General features: G+C 39.7%; 1 protein-coding gene across 2 annotated transcripts in view; it reads left to right on the top strand.

Annotated features, from left to right (window-relative positions):
• The first annotated feature begins 230 nt into the window (after positions 1-230).
• Positions 231-17981, top strand: part of C19H3orf70 (chromosome 19 C3orf70 homolog) — an 80135-nt gene continuing 62384 nt past the window's right edge. Inside the window, exons 1-2 of one of the 2 annotated variants that reach the window (XR_002801783.2) lie at positions 231-905; positions 1361-1550. Coding sequence is in view for 1 of the 2 variants with exons in the window: in XM_023623459.2 (XP_023479227.1) it covers positions 716-905 (190 nt within the window). In the remaining variant the exon portion in view is untranslated. The remainder of the gene's footprint in view (positions 906-1360; positions 1551-17981) is intronic. The other variant, XM_023623459.2, reaches the window with a different exon arrangement.

Raw genomic sequence — 17981 nt, 5'->3', positions numbered from 1 at the left:
CGTGTGCGAGGGAGACGTGAGACGCGCGTGGGGAGCGGCTGTGTGCGCAAGAACGCCTCGCGGGCAGGGGCGCAGAGACCAGCCCAGGGAGCGGCTCGGGGCACGTGCGCTCGGTGTGCCCAGCCCTCCGTGGAGCGTGGACGTGTGTGTCCCTTCTCGAGACGACCCAGCTCGGAAGGAGGTGTGTGTGGGAAGCGTGCGTGTAAGCTGGGGTGCGTGGGAATGCCAAGCCGCCGAGGCGTGCGTATGTCCACAGCGGCCCTCCATTGGCCGGGGTCGGTCTCCGAGCACCGAGCGCGCGTGCGGCAGGGACTCGCTCGCCGTGAAGGGAGGGCGCGCCGACGACCGCGCTCGCCCGCAGGCTGGGTGCGAAGAGGCGGGGCTTGCGGACGGCCACGTGGCGTCGGCCGGGGCCGCCAGCGCGCGCGTGTGCGCGTGCGTGTGCGCGTGGGGGCGCGGCGCGCGCCGCAGCGGAGGGGGCAGGGAGGCGGCGGCGGCGGCGGCAGGCCCAGCCCCCGGTCGCAGCGCCCGGGGCGGCTCCTCTGCCAGCCTGGGACCGCCGCGCTCCCGCCGCCGCCGCCGCCGCCCGCGACCCGCGCTGGCGTGACTCCCGGCCCGCGCCGCGCCCTCCCGCTCTGCAGCCGGCTCGGCTTCTTGCCCGCCCAGACGCCGCTTCTCCCGGGCTCCCGGCCTCGGCTCCGCAGAGGGAGAGGAGATGAGTGCGGCGGCGGCGCCCGAGCGGGGTTGGAAGAGCGAGAAAGTGGACGAGGCTCAGGCCCTGGCGCGGAGTTGCGCTGCCCGCAGACCCGACTTCCAGCCGTGCGACGGGCTCTCCATCTGTGCCACGCACAGCCACGGCAAGTGCTTCAAGCTGCACTGGTGCTGTCACCTGGGATGGTGTCACTGTAAGTCGAGGCGCGTCTCCCCGCCTTCCTCCGCGCCCGCGGGGCCGTCTGGGGTCGCGGCTGGGATTCTGCGGCCGCGGGGGCTCCGGGCTGGGCCGGGGCTGCTCTCCCGCGGGCTGGGGCGGCCCCGGGCTCCGGGCCGGCGGGAGCTGCCCTCGGGCCGGACGACTGGGGTTGGCGCTGCCTTGGCAACGAGATGAGATCCCGCGGGGAGCCTAGCATTAGCCACTTCTACAGAAGGGGATCTCCCCGTCCCGGGAAAACTGGAATCTGCTTTTTTTTTCCTTTTTTTAACCGAAACGACCTGGCAGTGTGTTGAGAAATGGTAGACAGCCAGAAATGGTAGGTAGTCGGAGTTGACGACAACCGGAGGGGAAGCCTTTTTTTCAGGACTGGTGGTTAAAGATGCTCTTCTTTCTTTCTCACTTTTGTCTTTCCGGGCTGCTGTTTAAAAGAAAGAGCCCTGGGAAATCGAATTGTGGCTCATTTATTGTATCCAAATTGAGAAAGCGCTGAAGTGTGAGGGACTACTTCCAAGAAGTTAATATTAACGCTTTGGAAGGGTGAACTCCTTAAATACCCAGATGCAGCATAGAGACCCGATATGTGACACTGTTTTAAAATTACAAAATAAAATGAATGAAGGTAAGCTTAAATAATCTTAAACCAGTTTATGAAAGCGAGAACTAAATAGTTTGTACCTTTTCTCTGTGTTTATCCTGCCTGTGACTTTTAGATGGGTTAAAGTAGTCGTTTAATCAGAATTCCACAATTTGATTAGTTCATGGTATTTAGCCCGCTATATCTAATGAATAATTTCTTTTTAGAAATATATTCTAAACTTAGTTGCCACATAACCTTATAATAGAGGGTTTTGGAGTGTTTATGTAGGACACGAATTCTCGAAGTGATCTTAAATTAAAATTTTCCTTGTTGGTTAGAAAAAAATGGCTCCCAACAAGGGATGCAGTACATAATAAATCCTTATTTACATTAATTCAACATAATAGAATATTTTGAGTCGAATTTATGAATGAAGGGATAGAGATTGTTACATTTTCTTTTCAAATACAAGGCACATTGAACATATTGATGTTTTGTGTTCTGTGTGCTGATGGGTCCGGTTCTTCCTATCTCTCATTATTCCTGTTGCTCTCAGATCCATTGACTGTTATAAAGCATTGCTTCAGTGGGGGACAGGGTACAAAGTTGGAAGTAGCAAGTGTAGGAAACCTGAGATGCTGAAGTACACAGTGGGATGAATCTGGTGAGAGTCCATTTCCTGGGAAAGGGTAGAATCATAGTGTGGACTGTGAGGAACAGTAAAAATGTCCAGTTCAGTGCCTGTCTTATTTCAGCAGTGTCCCTGCTAAGTACACGGTTCCTGATGGGAGCCTTGCAAGCTTCTCAAGCAGCTTCTTCCTTCATTAGACAGCTTGACTCTTAAAATACTCTTCCTTATATGGAGCTGAAATCGGTTGCTTTCTAACTTCTTTGCATTGCTCCTATTTCTACCTTATGAAATCATATAGAACAATCTAATCCTTTTTTTAGATCATGGCTGTTTCAACTCTTCGGTTATACATATGAATTTCTCATGGACATAGACTATTTTCTCTCTGTATCCCCAGCCACTGTCACAATATCTGTCCTGAAATAGGTTTGGAATTTGTTTGTTAAATGACTGAATGAAGGTAGCCATCATTTTTCTCGCAAGACACTCTTTTTTCCTATTTATAAATCTTTGTTCCCTTCTGCCTTTCCTTTTATGGAATAATATCCAGGCTCCTAAGCATTCTGGTTCTGTTCTGAACCTGTGCCAATATGGTTATGATCCTTTGAAGGCTGTGACCCCTGGAAGGGGTACGCAATATCCTATTTGTGGTCTGATCAGTCTGGAGTTGAGCAGGACTGCTATCTCCCACATTTGAGATGCTGCTACTGCTGCAGCTAGCATCACATTAGCTTTTTTGATCTCCCCATCATATTGAGCTTGCTGCTGTCAGATTGAACTAAGCTTGCAGTCAACTAAAACCATTAGGCCCTTTTTTGCTTGTTTGTTTGTTTTCCATGTGTGGCAATTAAGTTGCAGCGCTTGCCCATCTCACCGTTAGTTTTGGACACAGGTACTGATTGATCCCTTAGATAGTTTTCCCTATTAAATTTCATTTTTTAAGAATCAGCTCATTTTTCTGGCTCATCGTTGTGTTTTGAGATCCGGGCTCTTTCATAATATGTATTAGGAGCCTTCTGGTTTCATGTCAACTGCGTATTGGATGCCAACAGTAGTATAGTAACCTTCTACATCTTCATTCAAGTTACTGATAAAATTGTTGAACAGAAGGCCACAGATGGAGTCCTGAGGCTTGCCAGTAGAATGGCCCTTCAGGTTTATAGCAGTTCATTAATGAGCACTTGTTGTTATGGTCATTCAGACAGTTTCCTAGCCACCTAATTGTACTGTTATCTATCTTATATTTATCTTATCCATGTGGGTATAATGAGAACCTGGTCAAATACCTTGTTGCAGTCCTACCAACACACTGTTTTTTACTGCTTTTTAATGTATGATCTGTCTTTAAACACACACTCTTAAAAAAAGATAAGAAATTAGATTAGTCTGGTATCACTCCGGCTGGTACTACAAACGCTTACCGCTTTCTTTTTTAAGTGATTAGAGGCTGTTTTTTGAATGAATAATCTGAATTTAGAAAAAGATTGATGTCAAGTATACTAGATTATTGTTGGCAGTTCTTCCTGTTTTTTTTTAAAAAAATCAGGTCTCCATGTATTTGCTCTCTTCCAGTCTTTGGCAGCCCTCCGGGTCTCCGTGCAGCCTACACTGGCAGCCATTCAGTGAGCACAGTCACGAGGAGCTTCCTTTCATTTAGAGCAGCAAGGTGCTATGTTCTAGTCTCCTCACCTAGACCTGGCATCAGTTCTTTCTACCCTTTTTTTTTAGCTCAAATATAATTTTTCTTGAAAAGCAGAGATAATATATTTGAGAAGTCCTCCTTTCTTTTCGGCGTTCGTGAACATTACAGTGTCAGTCCTCAGCAGAGTTCCTTTAATTCTGTTGAACGTGTGTTGAGCACCCTCTCTTTATGAGACTTTATTATGGAAACTAGGAATATAAATATGAGTACAGCTGGATTGTGCCCTTTAAGCAGAGGATAAGGGCATGATTCATGCAGTATTTATTTTTGTATTCCCTCCAAATTACAAATGGTATGGGTGAGAAAACTATCAGCTTGTTCACCAAATGAGAAAATGCTAAAATCAGAGGACTACCTTGATGCTACCAGAACAAATGGAGGAAGTTCAGCTTTGTGTGGTTGATGTTAAACTTGTGAAATTCATAACCTTATGAAATAGAAAAGGCTAAAAATATATACGTGTTCATAAAAGACAAAACATGTAAATATTGATCGATGTAGTGCTTGATGTATTATTAAAGGAAGTAATTAGTGTATTGGGTAATGACTGATTTTGAGGATCATGTCTGGGAGGGAAACTATAGTTGGTATCACTGTCAAAGGTAGATTATTGGGCTGAATAAAGTATGGTCCTGAATCTGTAACTTTATTTTTTTTCCTTGTAAGGAGTGATATTGGGTTGAATTAATGAGTGAAGGATTCCAAGAGGAGTTTTGACAGAAAAAGGCATAGCTTGGTGAAGAGGGATGGGAAAGAATAAATCGCATGGAGATATTGTAAAGCAAATTCGGCTGGAGTAGACAGTATTTAGAAGGAATAAGAAATTAGGTTGTTGAGATGTGGAGGAGGGGTGAACTGCAAAGGTGGAGAAGCATGGGGTGTGAGTTGATAGAGATCTTGGCATCATCGTGATAACAAGGGCAGTAGGGGAATGAAGCCAGCAAGGGAGATTATTTTGGTATTTGTGTAAAAAATAGATTGAAATTCATGCAGCAATATCCATATAATGGAAGTTGGAATAGATTAGATGTGGAGGGGGAGGAAGAGGAAGATTATAAAGGATAACTTCTAGACTTCTGGAATTCTACATTATGCAGCTTGGATAGATGGTGCTGCCTTTCGTTCACTAAAAGCAACGTAATACTAGGTTGGTTGATCATGGATCCTGAATCCCGTTTTAAATCATGACTCCAGGAAGATCATGAAGCTAGTTTGGGATCTATTGAGTTTAAGCTGCCTTGTCATCACGTGGTGATGTCAGTAGGCAGTTGGGTAGAGGGATCTAGAGCTCAGAGGAGATGTCTGCACTAGAGATAATATGGAAGTCATTTACTTATTTATAGGTTGCACTTGTGGTGCTGATGAAGCATGAGGTCTCGAAGGGAGAGACTGTAGTGTGAGAAATGAAGAAAACCCTTAGGCTTTCCCTTTAGAACACTAATATTTAGGATCTGAGTATAGTAGGATGAGCTGGTGGTAGACTCTAAGAGATGGCCAGAGAAGAAAAGTCTGGAAAGTATGGTATTGCAGAAGCCAAGGGAAATGAGTGTTTTCAGAAGAGTATAAAGCTGAAATCAGTTTTCAACAGGTTATTTCATAGATATTGGTGAAATATACAAATAGTGCTTTTCTTTGTTGCTAAAGAAGAAGGTGGAAGGTTTAGTCCTGCAACAGTAGCTTCAGGCATATACTTAATTGCAGTATTAGTCAAAGCTATTTGAGGCAGTGAATTCTTCAAGGTAGAAAAAAGAATAGAATGTCAGGAGCTGAGAAGTAGGACACAGATATTATTGAGTGAGTAATTTGTGCTAGAGTAAGTTTATTATGCTAATCACTTAGCCAATTATGTCATTATGTCCATTTTACAGTTGAAGAAAATGGCTCAGAGAAGTTAAGTAACTTTCCCACGGGCACAGAGCTAGTAAGGAGTAGAGCCTGGATTTGGATCCAGGTCTGTCTGATTCTAGGACCTGGACTCTTAAGCCCTGTAGGTACTGTAGAGTAATTTAAAATCAGTGAGCAAAATCAGCAGAGGTTTTTTTTTTTTTTTTGGCTCTGTTAAAGCCAATGATGGGGAAAGTTTTATAGAAATGGGTGGCAAATTGTATCAGTTGCAATAGTGAAATACAGAAGAATGAGAAGTGTAAAGAGGTCATTGGATGTGGTGGGGAATGAAATTCAAGTTAAGGGTTAAGGAAGCAAAAGTGATTAGAAGGTGACAGGGTGGGTGGGAACGGGGGAGTGTACGTGGTATGATATAGGTGCCACCAGCAGAACTCAGAGTTGGCTTAATAAAATTACGGAATAGATGAGCTCAGTTTTCTGCAAAAGATATCTTAAAAGGTGTCTCTCTTTCAGGTTGAAAGCAGGAAGAGTAGGACTTGATGTAGTCTAATAAATGATATTAACATATCTAAAGAAAGACTGTCACAGCAGAACGTGGATGGGCAGCATGGAAATAGAGAAAAATGGGAGTTGAAAAGGCGGAATTTGGAAGTGTTTCTTTTCAAGACTGTTCAGAGAGGTGGTACACTGCCTAGCGGCCTAAATGTCTGGTCTCTAATGGACTATCCAAGCAAATGTTTGGTTGTAATTTGGCGTCCTATTTATAGATTTCCCATAGGGAGAGAAGGAGCTGGTTAGAGAATTTAACCATCAGGACCTTAGGGCAAATATACTTCTCCCTGTTAGTATTTTGGTGGTGTGATTTCTGTGGTATTTTATTTGTTCTGTTTTCCTGCTTCTGCACAACTGTGGGACAGAATCAAGTTCTGACTTCCCCAGGGGAAGGCCAGCTGGTTTTCCTAAGGAACATGTCAATCATATCAATAACAGTAGCTACGGAAAATATATTAAAGAAGCTTGACAGAACTCGCAAAAAAACCAAAAAAGGAGTGGTAGTTTGGATGGAGGAGTCAACTGAAGATTTTTCTAAGAGTGAGGGTTCTTACCATGTCTGCTAGTTGAAGGGAGAGGCTACAGATGTTAAGAGGACAAGTGTGAGATCAGGTTCTGAGTGAGTTTCCCCAAAGCTTTTGAGAGAGAGAGGGCTGATAGGTGCTTTTCCGTCCCAGTGGTGCTTCCATCATGGACATACATCAACTTCAACAATAATAGATAACACACTAATGCTTGCAGGCAGGCGTAGCTGTAGTCTTTTTGCATGTGTCAGCTCATTTAAACCACAACAACCTTGTGAGGTAGCTACTGTTATTATTCTCATTTTTCAGATTCGGAAACTTGCCGAAGGTTGCATGTGGGAGCTCTGAGCAGGTGTGGTAAATGTACATCAGAATCTTACAGACCAACTGGTAACAGGGCTTTGGGTTTCTTGGTTCCACTTAAGGTACAGTGAGGATGATTTCAGCTGTTTAAAGTTCTTTTTGGAACAATCACGAATTAAGTAAATAAGTAAAATGAAAATGGTTTCTTTTTTCTTTTTTTTTTGAGGAAGATTATCCCTGAGCTAACATCTGCTGCCAGTCCTCCTCTTTTTGCTGAAGAAGACTGGCCCTGAGCTAACATCCATGTGCATCTTCCTCTACTTTATATGCCTGACACCTTCCAAGCATGGCTTGATAAGCAGTGTGTAGGTCTGCACCCGGGATCTGAACCGGTGAACCCTGGGCCACCAAAGCAGAGTGCGTGAACTTAATTCCTGGGCCACTGGGCTGGTGCCAAGAATGGTTCCTGATTTTAAGAGAAGGGCAATTATATGCAATATGAACGTTTTTAGAGTGGATGCAAACTCTTTAAAACTATACTTTAAAAAAACATTTAATAATGTATTTGTATAATCTGGAGCTTCCATCGTGTCATATCCTCAACTGATCCCTCACTGGTTCAGGGCCTTTTTTGGTTAGATTTGTATACATACTGTTAATTATTATTGGCTTCCAAGCCTGTTGAACTTGGGGATTTGAACCAGATAGCTTTAGAGGGCCTTTCTGTGATAATTTCCTACGTTATGACACCCTCACTTTATTTGTTCTCCCGTGTTGTAGAATCTCATTAATTACAAGAAAGAATATTTTCAGACAAATTATGTTATTAATTCAAATAAATATAAGAACACATATTTAACAACCAGAAGTTGTCTAGTTAAAGAGTTGCTTTCTTGAAAAATAAATGGTTTCTACATAGAATGTGGAAGGCACAGTGTAGTCTTAGAAGGACAAGGGCCGTGGGGTCAGACGCACCTCGGTTTGAATCCTGGTCTTTCCATTTATTGGCGGTGTTACTTTAGACAGATTACTCAGCCTCTCTCAGCTTCAGTCTTCTCTTCTGAAAGATAGGAAGAAAAATCCTCCTTCACAGAGTTGCTGTGAAGGTGAAATGACACAGGCAAAGTCATTGGTGCAGGTGTTTGGTAAAGGGTGGCATCGGCCCCTCCTCAAACAAACAGATAGACAGTGGAAATGCTGGATGGCCAGGTCATTCTGACTTTGTCTGAAACCTGACTCTGCCCGCTTACTAGTTGTGTGGTTCGGGAGAAGTTGCTTAATCTCTCTTTCAGTTTCCTCACTTTCAGTATGGGGATAATAATAGTAGCAGCCTTGGAGTGTGATGATTGTCAAAGTCCCCAACTCTGACTGCTTCCCTCTTCCACGAACGTCCTGGTTAATCTGGAATTCACTTTGTGACCGTTTGTTCAATTGAACACTCAAAAACAACAAAGATAGTGAAAATAGACCTTTCAAATATTACATTTATAAATTTTTGAGTTTGTTATTGATCATTGTTAGTAGGTCTGTTTTGTAATAGTTACTATATGATGACTATCTACTTTTTCTCATGAAATCTGATATTGTGCTCCAACTACTGCTGCCCTGCTCCCTCCTGTTTTCCACCATTGTTAAGCAACGGATAGTTCTGGTTAATCAGATATATCATATATATCAAATATGGGTCAACAGGTTTCAAAGGATCAGAATAGTACAAAACTTACATTATGTTAAAGTGAAAGTGAACATAGTTAACCTTAATGATTTAGAAGTCAGGATCCTGTGGTGATATTTGGTCATCATTTGGAATACTGGTTTTGTATATGAAAATGGCAAAAGTTCTGGGTCATAGAGGACTCCTGGCTGCTAGAATGCTGGACAAAGTAGACTCCATTGTAGTCTTTGCAAGTTGCGTTACTCAAATTCACAGAATTTTTGTTTTGTATTTCTCCTGTTCTTGTTGTTGATTTGTTCTTGAATTTTCTGATATTTAACGGTATTCTGTAAGCACACTGCCAAAAACATGCAATATCCGAAGTGCCAACAGTGTGTAATAAATCCTTCCAGCTGTGTCTGCACAATGCCCCAAAGCAGTCTATTCAGGACAAATTCTTTAACCTCCCTAGTGCTTATTTGTCCATTTAAAGCTAGATGTTTTGGTGTAATACAGATGTGTTTCTTCCTTTGTATCTCATTTTTCAGACCTTCGGTGAAATAAAAACACTAAGAGGGTAATAATTTGGTGTTTCATGGAAAATTCTGTTGGGCTCATTTGCTTTATCTCTTTCTGCACACACACACGCATGTGCATGTGCACATGCATACACACATACCTCCTTTTTCCTAAACATTTAAAAGTAAGTTACAGACATCATGACACTTCACACCTCAATATTTCAGCATGCCTCTCTTAAGAATGAAGACATTTTCCTATATAACCAGAATACTAATCACACCTAAGATAATTAAAGCTAATTCAGTAATATTGTCTAATAAAAAGTTTCCTTAATTCTCAAAAAATGACTTTTATAGCTGGCTTTTTTTTTTTCAATCCAGGGTCCAATCAAGACTCATACACCACATTTCATTATTATATCACTTTAGTCTCCTTTAATCATTCTGGAATAATCACACTTTTTTTTTTGGTGAGGAAGATTGTACATGAGCTAACATCCATGCCAGTCTTCCTCTACTTTCTGTGTGTGGGATGCTGCCACAGCACAGCTTGAGGAGCAGTGTGTAGGTCCAACCCTGGGCCACGGAAGTGGAGCACACAAACTTAACCACTATGCTACCAGGCTGGCCCCTAATCACATTTTTTTTTGGATGACATTGGACTTTTTGAAGAATCCAGGTTAACTGCCTATGGAATGTCTATATTTTTTAATTGCGTAATTGTTTCATAATGATTAGATTCTGGTTAAACATTTTTTTGAGTTGTTACATAGGTGATACTGTATCCTTCTTGTAACATCACACGAAAAGACGTGTAATGTCAAGTTGTTCCACTGTTGCTCACACTAGGTGGTAACTGGCAAATCTGTCATTATAAAGATGCCCTTTCCCCTTTGTTATTTTTCTTTGCTTAAAGTATTGTTTGTTTTTAACTAATCTGTGGGATGATACTTGGACAGAGTGAATATCCTGTTCCCAGCAAACTTTAACCCAGTGATTCTAGTATTGATTGAAGATTCTTGTGTGAATCACTTATTACCTTGGTGGCTGCAAATTAGTGATTTTCTATTTCTGTCAATCCTTCTACCATTTGATGGCGTTCTTATGTAAAGATGAGATCTCTCTTCTCTACCTGAAGCCCTTCTTTTTAGGTATTACTATAGACAGCTTATTTTTTTCAATATATTATAATCAGGTATCTCAATTCTTTTTGATGCTCAAATTGTCTTAAATTTGGCCAGTGAGAGCCCCTTCAAGCTCACTCCTGTGTCCTTTCGACATCCCTGTCATTTTTTGAGCACTTCCCTGCTTTCTGGAACCACAACATGTTCCAGGCTTACCTACTAATTGCCCTGCTCCAGACAAGAAAATCAGCTATTTTTCCAAGGACCCCAGTTCCTTTTAGTGAAGAATGGTGTGGAAACCATTGTTTGGGCTTTCAGTGTGCTTATTTCTACTGGATGTTACTGCATTTAGGCCCTTTCACTGGACAGATCTAGGAAATCTGTATGTGCATGTGTGTGCGTGTGTCCTTCAGCTTTCCCCATTCCATATTTGTACCTCCCTTCCCTGTGGGTAAGAACCCTGGTTTCCAGTACATCGTAATATTTACTCATTTCCTCTATCCTCAACTACACACAAGATAGTTTGTGAATTATTGTGTAAGTACCACTGCCAACAACAAACTGATGAATAAGTTCGAGCTTGTTTGCATGTTTTGGTCTGTAGACTATCTTAGAAAGGCTATATAGTCAGAGCACTGTGTTCAAAAGTTTCTTGAATTATTTTTTTTCTGTATGGTTATATTATCAGTTAGGTTAATTTATTTCTGATTCTCATCAATTTCAGGTTTACTTTGTTCATCCTTTTAAGTTAAACTTTTTATTTTGAGATAATTTGTAGATTTACATGTAGTTGTGAAAAATAATACAGAGGTCTCACATATCCTTTATCCAGTTTCCCAGTAGGAGCATCATGCAAAACGAGTACAATTTCACAACCAGGAAATTGACATTGATACAGACAGAATAAAGAACATTTCTATCATTGCAAGGATACCTCGTGGTACCCTTTTATAGCCACACTCACTTTCCTTCCTGACCCATCCCCTCATTAATCTCTGGCAATCACTAATCTGTTTTCCATTTCTATAATTTTGTCGTTTCTAGAATGTTACAGAGATGGAATCATACAGTATGTAACCTTTTGGGATGGGCTTTTTTCACTCAGCATAACTCTCTGGAGATTCATCCAGGTTGTTGAGTGTGTCAATAGTTTGTTCCTTTTTATTGATGAGAAGTATTCCATGATATACATGTACCAGTTTGTTTATTCACTCATTGAAGGACATCTGGGTTGTTTACAGTTTTTACAAATAAACCTGCTATAAATGTTTGCTTGTGGTTTTCTCTGTGAACAGAAGTTTTCATTTCTCTGGGGTAAATGCCTAGGAGTGCAATTGATGGGTAGTATGGTGGTTGCATGTTTAATTTTTTAAGAAACTGCTGAACTGTTTTCTGTATGTACTGTATCATTTTACATTCCCACCAGCAATGTATGAGTGATCCAGTTTCTTCACCATATTCTTGGCAGCATTTGGTGGTGGTTTATTTTAGCCATTCTGATAGGTATGTATTGCTAACTCCTTTTATTTTCATTTGCATTTACCTAATGGCTAATGTTCATGTACTTATTTGCCATTTATGTATTCTCTTTGGTGAAATGTCTTTTATCTTATTTTTTAAGACTTTATTTTTTTAGATCACTTAGGTTTTCAACAAAATTGAGAGGACAGTACAGAGATTTCCCATATATTTTGCCCCCACACATACATAGCTTCCGCCATTATCAACATCATTCACCAGAATGGTACTTTTTTTTTTTTTTTACCAAGGATGAACCAACATTGACATATCATAGTCATTTAAAGTCCATAGATTACCTTAGGGTTCACTCTTGTATTGTACTTTTTGTGGATTTGGACAAATGTATAATGACATATGTCCATCATTATAATATCGTACAGATTATTGTCACTGCCGTACAAATTCTCTGTACTCTGCCTGTTCATCTCCCCTCCACCCCACCTCTGTAAACTACTGATCTTTTTAAAGTCTTCATAGTTTTTCCTTTTCCAGAATGTCATATAATTGGAATGTAGCCTTTTAATATTGGCTTCTTTCACTTAGTAATATGCATTTAAGTTTCCTTCATGTCTTTTCATGGCTTGATACCTCATTTCCTTTTAGTTCCAAATAATATTCCATTATGTAGATGTACCACAGTTTTTGTTTTGTTTTTATTTAGGTATAATTGACATTTAACATTCTATTAGCTTCAGGTGTACAACATAATGATTTGATATTTGTATATATTGTGAAATGATCACCACAATGTCTAGGTAACATCCACCACCACATAGTTACAATTTGTGTGTGTGTGTGTGTGTGTGATGAGAACTTTTGATTTACTCTGGCCACTTTCAATATTGTGGTCCCTCCTTATCTATGGGGGATACATTCCAGGATCCCAGAGGATGCCTGAAACCACGGATGGTGCTGAAACCTATGTATACTTGTTCCCCCCATACGTACATGCCTATGATAAAGTTTAATTTGTAAATTAGACACAGTAAGAGATTAACAACAGTAACTAATAGTAGGACAATTATAACAATATATTGTAATAAAAGTTACCGTAAATCTTAGCAACCTCAGCATATGAATTTTTTTTTCTTTCCTTATTGAGTCGAGAACTTTCATGTTTTCACCTAAAGGAAGTACTTTATGGGGAACTTGCCTGGTGGTGTAGTGGTTAAGTTTGCACACTCTGCTTGGGTGGCCCAGGATTCGCAAGTTCGGATCCTGGGTGCAGACCTAGCACTGCTTGTCAAGCCATGCTGTGGCATCATCCCACATACAAAATAGAGGAAGATTGGTGCAGATGTTAGCTCAGTGACAGTCTTCCTCAAGGAAAAAAGGGGAAGATTGACAACAGATGTTAGCTTAGGGCCAATCTTCTTCACACACACACACACACACGAAGGACTTTATGAATTCTCTTTGACATATCTGAATTGCCAGCATCACTGCTTTTGTATTTTGGCACTATTATTAAGTAAAATAAGGGTTACTTGAACACAAGCACTGTGATACCATGACAGTCGATCTGATAAGTGAGATGGCTACTAAGTGACTAATGGGTGGGTAGCTATACAGCATGGATATGCTGGACGAAGGGATGATCCACGTCCTGGGTGGGATGGAGTGGAACAATATGGGATTTCATCCTGCTACCCAGAGCAGCATGCAATTTAAAACTTATGAATTGTTTATTTCTGGAATTTTCCATTTAATATTTTCAGACCATTGGTTGACCTCAGGTAACTGAAAGCTTGGAAAGTGTAACCACAGATAAGGGCAGGCTACTGTGTACAATACAGTATTATTAATTATAGTAACTGCTGTACATTATATCCTCAGGATTTATGTTAATTGGAAGTTTGTACCTTTTGATCACCTTCACCCATTTCTCTCTTCTCCCACCCCCTGCATCTGGCAACCACCAATCTGTTCTCTGTATCTATGAGTTCAGTTCTTCTTTTTTCTTTTTTAGATTCTACATGTAAGTGAAATCATATGGTATTTGTCTTTCTGTTTCTGACTTATTTTGCTTAAGCATAATCCTCAAGTGTGATTAGGAAGTGTGATGTCCACCCATCTTGCAAATGGCAAGATTTGCCCCTCTTTTTTTGGTGGAATAATATTCCATTGTATTTATATATATACCACATTTTCTTTATCCATTTATCTATCGATTGACGCTTCGGTTGCTTCCATGTCTTGGCTTTTGTAAATAATGCTTCGTTGAACTCGAAACATGTATCTTTTCATGTTAGTGTTTTCGTTTCCTTCGGATAAATACCCAGAAGTGGAATTACTGTATCATATGGTAGTTTTACTTTTAATTTTTTGAGAAAGCTCCATACTGTTTTCCATAGTGGTTGCAGCAGTTTATGTTCCCATCATGCATAAGGGTTCCCTTTCCTCCACATCCTGGTCAAGACTTGTTATCTCTTATCTTTTTGCCACTAGCTGTTCTAATAGGTGAGAGGTGATATCTCATTCTGGTTTTGATTTGCATTTCCCTGACGATTAGTGATATTGAGCATCTTTTCATATACCTACTTGCCATCTGTATGTCTTCTTTGGAAAAAAGTGTATTCAGATTCTCTGCCCATTTTTTAGTGAGATTGTTTGTTTTTTTCCTATTGAGTTATATGAATTCTTTATATATTTTGGGTCTTAACCCCTTACCAGATATATGATTTGCGAATATTTACTCCTATTCAGTCGTTTGTTTTGCATTTTGTCGATGGTTTCCTTTGCTATGCAAAAGCTTTTTATTTTGATGTAGTCCCCCTTGTTTATTTTTGCTTTTATTGCCTTTGCTTTTGGTGTCAAATCCAAAAAGTCATCGCCAAGGCTAATGATGTTAGGGAGCCTATTGCCTATGTTTTCTTCTAGGATTTTTATGGTTTCAGGTCTTACATTCAAGTCTTTTATCCATTTTGAGTTAATTTTTGTGTATGGTGTAAGATAGTGGTCCAGTTTTATTCTTTTGCTTGTGGCTGTCCAGTTTTCCTAACATCGTTTATTGAAGAGACTGTCCTTTCTCTGTTGTGTATTCTTAGCTCCTTTGTCATAAATTAACTGACCATATATGCACAGATTTATTCTGGGCTCTCTATTCTGTTCCATTGATCTGTGTCTGTTTTTATGCAGTATCATACTCTTTTGATTACTATAGTTTTATAATATAGTTTGAAATCAGGAAGTGTGATGCCTCTGGCTTTGTTGATCTTCCTCAAGATTGCTTTGGCTATTTGGGGTCTTGTGTACCACACTTTGTTCCATTCACTTACTAAAGGACATTTGGTTGCTTCCAAGTTTTAGCAATTATGAATAAAGCTGCCGTAAACATCTGTGTGCATGTTTTTGTGTGGACATAAGTTTTCACCTCCTTTGGGTTAATACCAAGGAGTGCGATTGCTGGATCAGATGGTAAGTATATGTTTAGTTTTGTAAGAAACTGCCACACCGTCTTCCAAAGTGGCTGTACCATTTTGCATTTCCACCATCAGTGTGTGAGAGAGAATTTCTGTTGTTCCACGTCTTTGCCAGCATTTGATCTTGTCAGTGTTCCAGATTTTGGCCATTCTCATAGGTGTATAGTGGCAGCTTGTTGTTTTAATTTGCTTTTTTCCTTATGGCATATGATGTGGAGCATCTTTTCATGTGCTTATTTGCCATCAGTATATCTTCTTTAGTGAGGTGTCTGTTAAGGTCTTTGGCCTATTTTTTAGTTGAGTTGTTTGTCTTCTTAATTACTGAGTTTTAAGAATTCCTTGTATATTTTGGATAACAATCCTTTATCAAATATTTTCTCCAAGTCTGTGACTTGTCTTCTAATTCTCTTGAAGTTTTCTTTCACAGAGCAGAAGTTATATATTTTAATACAGTCCAGTTTCTTAGTTATTTCTTTCATGGATCATGTCTTTGGTGTTGTATCTAAAAAGGCAGCACCATACCCAAGGTCATCTAGGTTTTCTCCTATGTTGTCTTCTAAGAGTTTTATAGTTTTGCATTTTTACATGTAGGTCTATGATCCATTTTGAGTTAATTTTTGTGATGAGTGTAAGGTCTGCATCTAGATTCATTTTTTTGCATGTGGATGTCCAGTTGTTTCAGCACCATTTGTCGAAGCGACTTCTTTTATTCTTTTCTAATAGTTTTTTTCTTTTTTTACTGTTGAGTTTTGAGAGTTCTTTATATGTTCTAGGTACCAGTCCTTTGTCCTCTGTCGGAAGAGTAGTTTGCAGATACTTTCTCCCAGTTCTGTAGCTTGTCTTTTCATCCTCTTACAGAGTCTTTTGCAGATCAGAATTTTGATGAAATCAGATTTATCCTTTTTTCCTTTTATGGATGGTACTTTTGGTGCTTTTAAGAACTCTTTGCCTAACTTGAGGTCCTGAAGATTTTCTCCTGTTTCATTTTTTTTTAAAAAGTGTTTTCGTTTTAAGTTTTGCATTTAAGTCCATGATCCATTTTGAGTAAATTTTAGTGTCAGGTGTCCAGTTTAGATTAAGCTTCATCTTTCATGCCTATGGATGTCCAAGTTGCTTCAGCACTATTTGTTGAAAAGGCTGTCTTTTCTCCATTGCACTGCTTTTGTATCTTTGCCAAAAACTGTATCATATTGGTTTGTTTCTAGACTTTCTGTTCTATTCCATTGATCTATGTGTCTGTTCCTCTGCCAGTACCACATAGCATTGATTACTATAGCTTATTATATAGTATGTCTTTAAATTGGGTAGACTGATTCTTCCCACTTTATTCTTCATTTTCAAAATTGTTTTAGCTGTTTTAGGAATTGTTTTAGGAATACTGATTCCTTTGCCTTTCCATATGAGTTGTAGAGTAATCTTGTCTATATCTATAAAAATCTTGCTAGAGTTTTGATAGGAATTGTGGTAAAACCTGTATATCAATTTTGGGAGAATTGAAAGTTTTACTATGTTGAATCTTTACTATATGTTGAACATGATATAGCTCTCCATTTATTTGGATCTTTGATTTCTTTCATCAGCATTGTGTAGTTTTTAGCATCTAAGTCCTGTGCATGTTTTGTTTGTTACACATAGGTACAATCATGCATCACTTAATGATGGGGGTACCGTCTGAGAAATGCATTATTAGGTGATTTCGTCATTGTGCAAACATCATAGAGGGTACTTATACATACCTAGATGATGTAGCCTACTACACACTTTGCCTATGTGGTACTAAATCTTATGGGACCACCATCGTGTATGCGATCTGTCATTGACTGAAATTTCATTATGTGGCACATGACTGTACTTATATTTTTTTGACTGATTGCAGATGGAGTTTTTAATATTAGTGTCCTTGAGCTTATTGGCAGTATATAGAAATGCAATTGATTTTCATATATTTATCTTGCATCATCGTAACCATGCTGAACTCACTTATTCTGAGTTTTTTAAAAATATATTGTCCTTGGGATTTTCTACATTGACGATCATTTCATCTGCATGTAGGGACAGTTTTATTGTTTTGTTTCCAATCCATGTGCCTTTACCCCTCCTTTTCTTACTTTATTACACTGGCTAAAACTTCCAGAACTATGTTGAATAAGAGTGATGAGAGCAAGTATCTGTGCCTTGCTGTCTCCTCCTGAGGAGGAAAGCATTAAATTATTGGTCTTTAAGTATAATATTAGTAGTAGGTTTTTTATAGATGCTTTTTTATCAAGTTGAAGAAATTCCTATTTTCTGAAAGTTGTTTTTATAATGAATGAGTATTAAATTTTGTCAAATGCATCAATTGATATGATCTTGTGATTTTTCCTCATTACCTTGTTAATATGGTGGATTATATTGATTGATTTTCAAATACTGAACCAGACTTCCCTCCCTGGAATAAATCTCATTAGGTTATGGTGTATAATTCTTTTTATATGTTGCTGAGTTCTATTTGCTAATAGTTTGCTGAGGATTTTTATGTCTATATTTATGAGGGGTGTTGGTCTGTTGTTTTCTTTTTTGTACTGTCTTTGTCCAGCTTTGGCATCAGGTTAATGCCAGCTTCATACAATGAATTGGAAAGTTTTCCTTCTTCTACTACTTTCTGGAAGAGACTGTTTAGAATTGGTGTTAATTT

This window comes from Equus caballus, chromosome 19 (genome assembly GCF_041296265.1).
Source record: "Equus caballus isolate H_3958 breed thoroughbred chromosome 19, TB-T2T, whole genome shotgun sequence".
NCBI lineage: Eukaryota > Metazoa > Chordata > Mammalia > Perissodactyla > Equidae > Equus > Equus caballus.
This window is presented reverse-complemented; position numbering and strand designations above follow the sequence as displayed.